Source organism: Triticum dicoccoides, chromosome 1B (genome assembly GCF_002162155.2).
Source record: "Triticum dicoccoides isolate Atlit2015 ecotype Zavitan chromosome 1B, WEW_v2.0, whole genome shotgun sequence".
NCBI lineage: Eukaryota > Viridiplantae > Streptophyta > Magnoliopsida > Poales > Poaceae > Triticum > Triticum dicoccoides.
This window is the reverse complement of record NC_041381.1, coordinates 11,932,061-11,945,390: the sequence shown is the minus strand read 5'-3', so window position 1 is coordinate 11,945,390 and position 13,330 is coordinate 11,932,061. Positions and strand designations below refer to the sequence as shown.

General features: G+C 47.3%; 1 protein-coding gene across 1 annotated transcript in view; it reads right to left on the bottom strand.

The window, feature by feature from the left end:
* The window catches only part of LOC119315862 (wall-associated receptor kinase 2-like), a 50,325-nt gene extending 46,556 nt beyond the window's left edge, over positions 1–3,769 (bottom strand). Inside the window, exons 1-3 of the mRNA XM_037590321.1 lie at positions 3,689–3,769; positions 2,785–3,589; positions 2,255–2,380 (exon numbers count right to left, since the gene is read on the bottom strand). Of these exons, the coding sequence (XP_037446218.1) occupies positions 2,255–2,380; positions 2,785–3,589; positions 3,689–3,769 (1,012 nt within the window). The remainder of the gene's footprint in view (positions 1–2,254; positions 2,381–2,784; positions 3,590–3,688) is intronic.
* Positions 3,770–13,330: the final 9,561 nt, after the last annotated feature.

The following is a 13,330-nucleotide window of genomic DNA, read 5'->3' as shown; positions in this document are numbered from 1 at the left end:
GTATTTGGTTGGTGCCCCAACTTGCCCAACCAAAAATTTGGCATGACCAAAGTGAGGGCATAACCAAAAAATTGGCAAGTTGCTATTGTTTGGATTGTAGCCATTGTTGCTTTCCAATTTTTTGGCAAGTTATTCATTTGGTTTCCAGATTCAACTGATTTGTGCTCTTATTTGATTCTAATTTATTATAATGTTGAGCCAATAAAAAATACATACAAAACACTTAATTAACATAACATGCAAAATTAACAATTCGCAAATTATTAACACGTCAGCTTTTTTAAGAAAGAACAGCTTTTGAACTCGATCAAACTCATCAAACGCACGGCTGCCTTTATACGGAAACTGAGACAATTAGTTGCGTGATCTAAGGGATTAACCGATCCAAATAACCAATTTGTAATTTACCCGTCGGCAACGCTCGTTTCCTCGGACGATTAATCCGCCGTACGAGATCCACATAACACACAAGAGAATACGTGTGTGGACTATTGATCTGTCATTCCCATTAACAGGCACGAGATCCACATACAGCGGGCGAGAGACGTGCTTGCCAAAAATTTGGCGGCCGATTTCGGCGCCCTCGATGCGCCGATGCGCTGGCAAAAATTACACGAAGTTGTCCGGGCCGGGCTGGGCGAGCCAATATTTTGGTCGCGATCCAAACAGCGACCAAATCGCACGGGCGGGCCAAAAAATTGGCAGGGTCGGTGTTGGTGCTAATCCAAACAGCCCCTAAATAGGCCTGCCGCCATCCATGCTCTACACTCTACGCCAATCCTGTTAATTACAAAAGAGCTCGAGGGAGCATCAAATTATATTGAGAGCGCACATGATGCTGCATCTGTCGGTTCTTTTGTCTCGTGTTACATGATAGACCTTATACATATGCTAGGCTTTTCCCTAGTAGTGAGAAATGCCCTAACTATAAGAATGACAGTATCGGATAAAGACATGAACAATATAATACTGCCAAATTTGGCACGGAATCACGCCCTCAAACATCTTTCATGCCCTTTTTTAGTTTTCCTAGTATTTTTATTATTTTACTGTTCAAGCAAGGGAATAGATGAGCTCGGGAGCCGAAACGCTGCATCCCCTAACAAAATATAAGACGTTTTACCAAAACGTACGGAGGTAATATTAGTTAGCCGCACTAACTTCAAGCATGAATCCATGACAATGGCAGGCACATACAAGTTTGAACAAGTTAAATGCAATGCTCGAATTAGTTCATCCTTCCCAGATACTTGCATTTTTAACAGATGTCCAATATCTAACAATATTTAGATAGAGTTGGGCAAAAGACACGCTTCAACAGATCTCCAATGCTCAATATTGTTTGGGACGCCCCAAATAATTTAGCCGGACTTCCCAAATATGGTGCTTCTTCCAATACTCTCCCAAATGACGTGTGGCCCATATGTCAGTTGCTAACTCTATCACCCGACGCTGCGTGTGCCAACGTTGTTGCCCACCACGGCACCACCGCCTTCGCCGGCCTTGTTGCCGCCATCAAAGGCCACCACAATCTTCATAGCTGCCGCCACCACCAGAGAGAGAGAGAGAGAGAGAGAGAGAGAGAGAGAGAGAGAGAGAGAGAGAGAGAGAGAGAGTTGGATTTGTGAAAACCCCATCTCCACAAATGGGTCTATGCCAGGTTGGGTGGAGATGGGGTTATTAGGGATTTGCGAAAGCATCCATCCCAGTAACCAAAAAGCAGTTATTTGAAAGCCCCAACAAGTGATTACTGGGGTTGTTTTGTTGAGGATTCGGAGATGCTCGGCCCAAATTAGCCACCAGCCAGTGATGACCACCACGCACGCCCTTACAGCATCACCAACAGTTTCCCTTCCCTGTAACTATAATTGTTTAGGGGGAGTTAGGCCAAAAAGTGCTCCAACAGTTTCCATGAAACTTAAAAGAAAAATTAGGGGACCCGTATGATCAGCGCAACTCCCGTTCCATCTAGGGGAGATGATGCTTCCGGCCGTGCGGCGCTACTAGGATCACCGATGATGGACTCCGCCAACCCTACCGCCCCTCTGGGCCAGCCATCGAGCCCGTTGCCCGCCCAACTGATCCTCACGGCTCGGGCTGTCTGCCACTTCCCCTCCACGACTTGCCTCACGCGGCCAGCTGTTCATCGCCACGCCACCGTGCTGCCCGTCTTGCCTCAGCCCACCGCCGGTCACCTCACCAGGCTATGACACTGCCCCGGCCATCTAGCCCACGGCTAACCCTGCTGCCTTACCCGCCTCGCCCTGCTGCGGGGCAGTCCGGGCCAGCTTGATGGTTATCCAGCTGAGCTCAAAGGACCTTGCTGCAATTACAGTTTTGGTTTGCAACGGCTTGAGGCTGTTTTTCTTACTTTGAGGACCTAAATGTAATTAACTATTTACTTTTGTATGCTAGTTAAGAAAGAAATAGGAAGGAAAAGCATATTTTACCTGAAAGATGTTTACGGGTCCTGCTAAAGCCCATAAAACCATATTTTTAGGGGGAGTTTTTTTACAGGTCTTGTTCTCTTATAACTCCGTGGTCCTTGTCTTCCTTCCAAACCTTACCCTCCTACGGCCGGCTGCTATTCTTCCTTTCCGTTGTCCCCTGCCTAAACCTACCTTCCGCCGCCGATCCATTGCTCGTATCTACCTTCTTTGCCGTGACAGGCGAGGGCCGTTTGGCCTCTTCACCAATCCGATGCCAGGGTGACAGTCTCCCGACTGCCATGGCACCCTCCTAAATAAATAAAATCATAGTCAGACTAAAAGCACGGAAACTTACTGGTGCATCCGTCGATGACGTAAGCGTTGCCCTCGTAGCCTTTGGAGCACTTGCAGTTGTAGCCAGGTCCATTGGTCGAGTTGACGCAGTCACTGTGGGTGCCGGCGCAGGCGTCCTCACCAGTCTTGGCCGCTTGCTTGCATGATAGTATGTCGTCGGAGATTGAATCATTTACGCGAATGGCCCAGTCCAGCCACACCGGCATGGTCCGGTGTGTGTTCATCTTGAGGTCGGACCGCTGGAAGGTGTAGTTGTTCCTGTCAACGAGGAAGGCGTAGTCGCACGGGCTGTAGTCCATCATCGCAGAGTGGTCGTACTCCCGGAAGTTGAAGTAGTTGTCAGTGAGCCCCGGCGGGATGTCGATGTGGCAGCACCCGACGCCGTCGCAGAGGCCGTCCTGCGCGCTCGCCGAGTTATTGCAGAAGGACATGCACCCAGTCTGGTAGGCGTACTTGTAGTTGCTGCCCTTGGTTGGTTTGCTGAGTGCATAGCCCAAGGTGTTGCAGCCGACGACGACGAGCATGTTGTGGGTGTTGGAGATGCGGTAGACGCCGTCATTGTTCATCGTCGTCTCTCCATAGTCCCAGTTGTTGTAGGTGTCGATTGGGTCGGAGGCGTTGTAGCACTCCCACCCGATGGGAAGCATCACCTGCGACTCATCTGGATCCAGCGACAGCTTGAGCACCCGGAGGGATGTGCCGGCGAGCACAGGGCCACCATTGATGCACTCGATCTCAAAGCCCTTGCGGAAGCAGCCGGCGCCGATGCCGAAGGGGTAGGGGATATCAACGCCGCCGCAGCTCGGCTGACACCCACGAGTGGTCGCGGTGGTAGCTGCTGTTGCAGCTGCCGCTGCCCCAAGGAGCAGCAGCAACATTAATGATGTCCACAGTCTCAGCATTGCTGACCGTATGTTGGTCTCCGGCAAGAGTAGCGAGAGTTTTATAAGTAGCCAACCCGCTAAAAGGATGCGCCACATCTCCATCTCCAGCGAAACAATAGTCAATAATGTAACCATTACAACATATACATGACACAGACGTGGTCACCAATGATTACGCGGACAAGCTCAACTGCTTCCTCTCCATTGTATCCCATTCCCAGCCTAATCAATCAGCTGGAGCCATTCTTTCCATGTAAGACAAAAGTCTGGCTTTGGTCGAGTTATTTACTCAAAACCACCACATTATGGGCTAGGGTAACAGATCAGTACCATATTTGAGGCAGGGCACAAAAAACCATCAACATTGCGCCTAACCTGTAACGCGGAGCACTGATACTCGGATTTGGTCGCGAAAACAGCGGCTCTGACCGGTTGGGCCCATCTGTCGGGCCGATGTGGCATGCCTACATGTACAAATTGCTAAGGTGGACAAGGGTCCCATCTGTCAATGACTAGAGTGGTTATTTATTTCTTTTTTTGTTCTTTTTTACTTCTACCTCCATCTTCATGGGCATTTAAACAAGCACGTTCTGGGCATTGCCCATCTCGTCATTGTGGTCACCGTAGGATAGGAGCAGGTCGGTGCGAGCTCAGCCGGGCCGCCGCCTGCGGACAGGACGCCGTCAAGGATGCCAGACATTGAGTCATGGAGCTTCCCTTGCCTTCCATCGTGCATACAGCAAGGGTGGCGCACAGCCCAGCCATGGCGCGGGGCGAGCATCCTAGCCATGGCGCTCGGCCTGGAGCGCGGCGAATCAGCGCCCTCCGGTAGCGCGCCGACGACCGTTGGACCAGGAGTGGCGCTCGGCCTGAAGACGCCTCCCAGCACGCCCGGCCGCGCCTTTGACACTGGCGCCCGTGAAGCCCTTGGTGCGGCGGCGCGGCCATGGACGGCTAGCCCCAGCGGCGCGGTGGTGCCCGATTCACCACCTTGCTGGCCGTCTTGTGGACCAGTTCCCGAGCAGTCGGCCGTCGTGTCGTTCTTCCTCAGCTCCGTCGTTCACGTACATCGGCCATGTGCGACGCAAGAAGGACGGCCCCAACGTCCACGGCGGAGCACGCGCTGGCGGCGATGTGCAGGGAGGTTGTGCACGGCGGTTGGCGACGCTGCGACACGCTGGAATTGCTACGCACGGCGGTGCGCAGAGAGCTCCTGGCCGCGCCCGAGCTGGCGCGCACGCCGTGGAGGGCATGTCCGGCCGCCCGACGAACCGTCCTTGCTGGCAGCCTGATTGCCGACGAGCCGCTGGCTTCGCGTCCGCGGGGCCTCCCCTGGTCACTGCACTTTGCCCCGTGCTCCGGACGCGTCAAGCTCATCGCCATGCCTGCAAGAAAGAGCTGCTCGACAGCCGCTCAGAAGCTGTTTGATGAAATGCCCCATAGAAATAGAGATGTGAAGAAGATGACTGTTTACTCAATGACAGGTGGGGCCCACGTCTTATTTGCCACACCAGCCGGTCAAACTTTTTTAGTCTTCGCCACGTCAGCCCGACAGGTGGGGCCTACCTGTCTGGTTCGCTGTTTTCTCTAGGAAACTCAATGATTAGTGCTCCGCGTTACTAGTTAGACACAAAGATGGTGGTTTTTTGTGCCCTGCCTCAAATGTGGTACTGATCTGTTACCCTAGCCTATAATGTGGTTGTTTTGGGTAAATAACTCGCTTTGGTCTCATTGCAACGACGTCTCTCCCTACATTCATCCTCTATTTGACTTGTTTATTACTCATGCATTCAGAAAGAAAAGAAAATTACACATTTCAACTCTAAACATTGTCTGAAGTGTTCAGTGATTGTTACAAAAAACTCATCCACGGGTAATGTTTATAATAGAAGGTTCAACAACCTCTAGACTTGTTGGTGCCTACAAAATAAAAACCTTAATAATATGAAAATAGTTTCTCAAGAAACTGTGGCAAAGAAAAGACAACGACTAGATCAAACTCTTCGTCAAAGGGTGCGACTCTCATGACCATGCTACGTCCATCAATCAACCATCATCCACATATCACAAATATCGTTCATACATATATATGATATTTTTTACAGCTAATATATCCCATCAAATAAGATAATGTAGCCATTACATCATACATGACACATGCTAATGTGTACACACTAACTTGACTGCTCAATTATTGCAGTTGTTGTGTGCGTGCAATATGCAAGTTGCATTTTTCAAATGACCTGCACTACTCCTTGACCGCGATTGCAACCCAAACTAATTAATGCCTCTGGAGCCACACTTTCCATGTCAAGACAAGCACGGATTTGGCCTCATTGCAATAATGCCTCTGCCTGAGTCCATCCTCTATTAAATTATCACAAGACAATTCAAATTATTTATCATCATTCACAAATCAAATATGGTTTTATACACCATATATTTAATATATCCCGTTATATAGATTTTGCTATTATCTTATTTTCTATTCAAATAAAAATGCAATAATATGATCATTACAACATACATGACATATACATATTTGTCATGATTATGCGTAAACACTTTACTTCTCAAAGTATCGCGGATGCTGTGTATGCACCATATGCAACTTACATTATAAAATTACCTCCACTCCTGCTTGACCCCGGTTGTATCCCAAACTAAATAATACAGCTGGAGCCACACTTCACTACTGGATATATTGGTTTTAGCCACCAAGGTGATTGGTTACTAAAACTCCAAAACTGGTTACTATTAATCTATTGTTACCAACATACCTTGGTCGCTTCGTTGTGGCTATAGTCTAGTTGCTAAAGATATTTAGTCACCGACTTTGCAATCACTGGTTACTCAAAGTTAATAGCTACCAAGCAAATGGTGGGAAGCAACACCTGCGACTCGTCTGGATCCAACCACAGCTTGAGCACACGGAGGGATGTGCCGGCGAGCATAGGGCGCCGTTGATGCACTTGGTATCGAAGCCCTTGCGGAAGCAGCCGGTGCCCGTGCCGAAGGGTTAGGGGAGGTCCACGTTGCCGCAGCTCGGCCGACACCCACGAGTCGTCGCGGTGGTAGCTACTGTTGAAGCTGCCGCAAGCAGCAGCAACAAAAACACCAACAAGATCAATGAGGCCCACATATGATGCATGCTGACCATATGTATGTTGGTTGATTCCCGGCAAGTACCGAGCACTCCTTTACAGCCTGCCTGCCATCTAAAAGGATGCCCCATTTCCATCGAAACAAAAGTTAATAAGGATACAGACGTGGTCATCAATGATTATGCGGACAGGCTCAACTGCTCAATGTATTGTGGCGCAAGTTACTTTTTCATGTGGCATGCACTCCTGCTTCCTCGAATGTAGCCCAACCCAATCAATTAGCTAGAGCCATCCATCAGGATTCAAGTCCTAAACTTGACACTATTGGTCTTTTCTGGATTTTTTTCAGGCCTTTCGGCGACGTGTGGTTGGTAGGCAGAGACATTCCCATTGTCTAAGAAGGCGTCTGCGCTGACTTTGTCAATCTTAAAATGTTGTGTGAACTTAGTATTTCTGAGGTGCTCATAAGCATAGAGTTTGTGTGCGTGTGTTCATAGCGTTGAGTCTGTGTGCATATGTTATAAAAAAAAGCTAGAGCTAGCCATTGGTTCCGTGTCAAGATAGAAGTCTGCCTTTTGTCTCATTGCAATGATGTTTCCCTGCGTTTATCCTCTATTGAATTATCGCTTTATGAAAATTTGATTTGTTTACTTTCATGCATTTCACAAAGAAAAGAAAAATATACATTAATTCCACCCTAAACATTGTCTGACGTGTTCAGATCAATGCACAAAAACTCATCCAAGAGAATGTTCAGCAAGCTCAAGGCTTGTTGATGCCTACAGAATGAACGGCATAATAATATGAAGAAAAAAGCGCATGAAACTGTGGCAAGGAAAAGTCAATGGCTAGATCAATCTCTTCATCAAGGAGTGGCGCTACTATCTTACCATGCTACGCCCTTTAACCAACTACATCCACAAATCACAAATATCATTGACATACACAATCTACTTTTATAGATAATATATCCCATCAAATAGAATAATGTAACCATTACATCGTACATGACACAAGCATATTCGTCATGATAATGTGTACACACTTAACTGCTCAATTATTGCAGTTGTTGCCTATGTACAATATACAAGTTACATTTTCAAATGACTCGCACTCTTCCATGACCTAAATTGCATCCCAAACTAATTAATGCGCCTGGTGCCAGATTTTCCATGTCAAAACAAGCACGGATTTGGCCTGATTGCAATAATGCCTCTGCCTATGTCCATCCTCTATTAAATTACCACTTATGATAACTCCAACTTTTGTCATCATTCACAAATCAAATACCGGTAGTATACAACATAGATTTATGCTAGTATATCCCGTCGAATTGGTTGAGCCATCTTCTTTTACCATTCAAATAAAAATGTAATAACATAGCCACTACAATATACATGGTACAAACATGTTCGTCGCGATTACGCGTACACACTTAATTAACTGCTCAAATTATCACGGATGTTGTGTGCGTGCCATATGCAAGTTGCATTATTAAACAACTTCGTCTCTTGCTTAATCCTGGTTGTTAACCAAACTAATTAATGCAGCTGGAGCTATAGGTTGCATGTGAAGTCAAGTCTGTCTTTGGTCTCATTGTAGCGATGCCCCTTCCTAGGTCCATCCTCTATTTAATGTCCATCTATGAAAATTCGACTGGTTCATTTACATGAGTTTCAAAAGGAGAATCAATATTAAAATTTCAACTAAAACTATGTCTGAAATGTCTAGTGTTTCGATTATTACAGAAATACTCATCCATGAGGAATGTTTATCATAAAAGGTTCGACAATCTACGACTATCATGACCATGTAGGTCCTTTAATCGAATATCATTGATATACACAAATTTTTTTTTTGCGGGGATATACACAAATTATTTTTACAGCTAATATATCCTAGCAAATAGGATAACATAGCCATTACATCGTACATGACACAAGCATGTTCGTCATGATAATCTGTACACACTTAGCAGCTCAATTACTGCAGTTGTTGCGTATATGTACAATATACAAGTTGCATTTTGAAATGAATTGCACTCCTCCTTGACCGGTGATTGCAACCCAAACTAATTAATGTGTCTAGAGCCACACTTTCCATGTCAAGACGCATGTAGGCATAATAACGACTTCTTCGGTTGCACAAGGACTACACATGTTGCATAGATAAATTACTGGATTTTCTTAATCGCTTCTGGCGATGATTTCATGTGCCCACTGTTTAGATTTGGAATTTCCAACATTGAAACCCTAGAAATGCAATAGGTGTCCCAAAATATTGCAGGCAAGCCCGAAAATGGTCAAGGCCTACCACATGCCATGTGATGGCCTTCTCTGAGATATGGAACTTCCTGCATATCCTTCTCCTCCTCCATGTTATCTCAGGATTCCTCGTTAATATCTCAACTGTCCGCTCTTCAGCTTCATCAACATCCCCGCCGATCCTTGTGGCCCAATCCTCCATTGTCATCTGAACTGGTCTTTTCCATCTCTTCACTATCACAGTCATCCAGGCTATACTCGCAAACCACGGGTGCAACATACTTTGCAATACCACTTTTCCTCGGTCGTGGATGTGAATAGTAATCTGACACATGGTTCAGATGAAATCATGGCCAACTTTACTTAGATGTGTGTATGTGAATAGATGTCCTAATTATGCAATGGAACTAAACTTTGTTGAGACCCAAAATACAGGTCCTCGGCAAAGTGCACCTACCGTCAACCACTGACGGACTTGCCACATGGCACCTCATTGTTGTGAGCTTACTACTTACTAGCTCTTAGCATATATGTGACGGTTGCCGAGTTTATTTTTTTGCCACGCCCTTTTTTCTTGTTTCTCTGCAACAACTTGTCTTTGTTGTGTCCTATCTTTGGCCAGGGCCATGCCAGCAAAATCCGGGGCCCTGTGCGAAAATAAAAAATGGGGCCCTATTTCACTAAAAAAATGAACTAACGAGCAATTATAACGTACAATATATGATATAATGTCTAACTTACCTAGTCTCGTGCCCTGTCAAGTTGAACTGCTATACTATGATCTTCAACCAAGGAGGCGGAAGTTAATTAGAATTTAGAAATTAGGAATAGGAATATAGGAGCGGAAGTTAATCAAGAGGACAAGCCAGTGGCAGCAGGCTACCTGTTTTGGCGAGAGAAACATGTCGATTAGACGAAGTTAATCGGAAGCGGCAGGCTCATTGCCCCGCCTATCGCCATGTCGCCCATCGCCAATTCTGGATGCGATCAATTTTGATCTGGTCGAGATGCGCCATCTCACCTGCCTCTGAATGCGATTGATATCTGCTACCATCTCGATGCGCCTACACGGTTTCCAATCAGAAGCGCCCACACGGTAGCCATGTATATGAATCAATAGCATAGTAGATCACACAAATCAAAGATAATGAAAAATTGGATGTACAATTCGCTGTATATAAGATGAGGGTTGAGAGATTAATAAACAATACCCACTAGTGCTAAACCTTGACTAGTTGGCTTGACCATCTAAGCATTGGAGTGCAGTATGAAGAATTTCTGAACACAGAGCCGGTGTTGCCTCGTTTAATCGGACTAAATCTAATCAGGACTAGTGAGGCAAGAAGTAGCACCGGCGGCCGGCAGCCTCCAATAACGCGTTAATCACGCTGGGTGCTAACCTATTCTTTTAGGGTAACGTCTTGGCTAGCAGTTAACGCATCGAGCGGCCTGTGAGCCTGGGATGCTCGACTCAGCGGCCAGAGGACCCGCGGCCAGCGCCTTGCACGGCCCAGCGCACAGGAATGGCTTACAAATTTTTTGGGGCCCCTAAAATTGATGGGCCCTGTGCGGGCTGCACACTCTGCACCACTATGGGCCCGGCCCTGCCTTTGGCCGAGTGCAGCAGTTTGCCTTACATGGTATTTGTCGAGCTCCTGTGGTTTGGCGCTCGGCACAGCTCAAAGCACTCGGCGTGGCCAGTTTTTCCAGTAATGTAAGCAATGTACGTGCCCCTTCTCCAAATTTTATCACAAGCTCTAGGGATTATATATTGGCATCTAGCCAAATTTCATGTTTTTCAGACTTTGTTTGCATTTTGTACAATTATAAAAAACCCAATAACAATCATGTTCAGGGTCGAGTGTTGACTTCCCGAGGTTTGAAATTTCTTCTCTTTTATTCGATAAGGCCCATATACTTAGATTTAAGAACACAAATAGGATTTTACAATTCTATTTTTTTAAATCATCGAGTTACAACAAAATTTGAAATAATATGCACTAAATAACTTAAAAATGCACTTAATACCTTTAAAAGGAAATGGAGAGGGGGAAAGAAAAGAAAATTAATAATTTAGAAAAGAATCAAACATAGAGGAAAACAAATAGCGTACAAAAAATTAAACAAAAAAGAAATGAGAAGAAAAAACAAAAAAACTGAAAAAAGAAGTGTAAGCCGAGTGTTTTTTTATCGGGCACTCGGCTTACTTTAGTTAATTTAAAAAAAAAGAAAAAGAAAGTATGCCGAGTGTGCCGTTAGCGGGCACTCGGCTTATAACTCCCACCATCTCGGAGTTGTTAAGAATCGACATCAACGAAACGGCTTTAGCGAATCATCGTTAGGAAATGTAGTTAGCGGTTATTAGTGTCCAAGCGTCGTATGGACGCATCTGTCCGTACAGGCGCCTCTTTGTACAGACGCCTTCACAATGCGTCCCAAATCTTGTATAAATATGTGATTCTCAATCAATAAAAGCATTAGATCATTCGTACAATCACTTTTATCTTTTCCGAAAGACAGATAGTGCCATCACCGGGAAGGACAAGAAAAGGTAGGTCATGGCAGGGAGAAACCTGTCATCTGCGGCTTTCGCTTTCGCTCACTTTATCCAAAGAGAGAGCCGTCGCCTTTCCCGCACTCCTCGCCACCGTGCCGCCCGTCACCGTCATGGCCTTGGTGTAAGGAGCGGCCCACGTCGCCGCTTCTTCGCCTGGAACCACCGCCAGAACCGCCGCCGTGGATATGCACGCCATGGCAACCACCCTGTGCACCAGGCTGGGCCTTCCGCCACGGCCACTGCTGCAAATGGAGAGATGCCTGCAATGCACCAGGCCGGGCCTTCGGCTCCGGCAGTCGCCAACGAGTACGTCGGACATGCGACTACACCAACTGTCTTCTCCATCCCTCCGATGGAGTGCTTGCTTGCAGGGCCATTGGCGCCGTTTCTCGGAGAAGAGGAGATGTTCCCTTGTGAACTCGCGCCGCCACCACTGCCCCCGTACTGCCTGCAGCACGAGTTTGGACCGTGCCCAGCGCGTACGGGCGCACAACCGAGGCTGCCGTCACCGACGTCGTCGGATGAACTGCTGGAGCACTTCTTCCCTCCTGGATACGGTCCTGTCCTGGATCTCCCGTCTCCGACGCCGGCAGCAGTGGAAGTCCATGCCTACTCCACCGTCCCCGATCTAAACATGGCCATCAAGGAAGAAGAAGAGGAGATGGAAGGATAGGGCTCGTCGTCGACGCCGCCGCCGCCTCATCCATCACCGGCGACACCACCCCTGCCTCCAGCGCCACCCCTCCCTCCCACACCTCCACCGGAGGCGCGTCGGATACTGCGGCAGTTCGCCGCGGCCATGGCGCAAAACCACGCAGCCGTCCGGGGCGCGTGGTCGTCGGTGGCCCTCGGCCTCACCGGCGCCCCCGGGGCGTGCAGCAGCGGCGGGGGCCGTGCGGAGATGCGGGGCACACCCGCCATGAGCAGAGAAGAGACGGTGTGGTGAGGTGTTGTGCCAGATCGAGCAGAGAAGTGGGGAACGGGAGAAGCGGCGCTGTGTGGGAAACCCTCGTGCATGCTATTCCCTCCGTCTAGGTGAGTAAGTCATCTTAGGTTGTGCACCATGACCAAGGAGGAGGGGAAAACGAGAGACTTTAATGTTTATTTGCTAATTAATAGCATTGCATGCAATGAACTAACCACTGCATGTCGTGTTTGCTAGTCTCAAGTCATTAATAGCATGTACACCCCTCGCCTCTTATTGGTTGGTATGTGAAGAAACAAGAAACGAGATAGAAATTAATGCACAACGTCTAACTGTTTTGGAATTATTTGGTTTTCGTAAGATGACTTACACACCTAGACGGAGGGAGTGCCCAAGTCACGTACGTTCTCACCAAACAGGCCTACAGGCCAAGAAATCCAATAAATGGCGCTGGCGCTGTGTCGTTTCCAACAGGAAATAGCCATAGTGTATATATTGTACAACAGCTTGTTCTTTTTTTTTTTGAGGGTCAAAACATTGCCGCTTTATTTAACTTACGATGTTCGGAATTTCATCCGACAAAACAGAAAGAACGAAGTCTGGGGGAGCCCCCAACCAAACCTTACAAAGTTCATCACCCACTGCTACTCTAGCAAACTTATGTGCGGCAATATTAGCTGACCGACGAATCCACGAAACCTTAAACTCCTCAAAAGATCTCAGCATCATTTTGATCTCCTCCAGCAAAGGTCCAGCCACCGAAATTTCTTTTCCTGGTGCTTGCAGCATGTGCACTACCCCCTTAGCATCTAG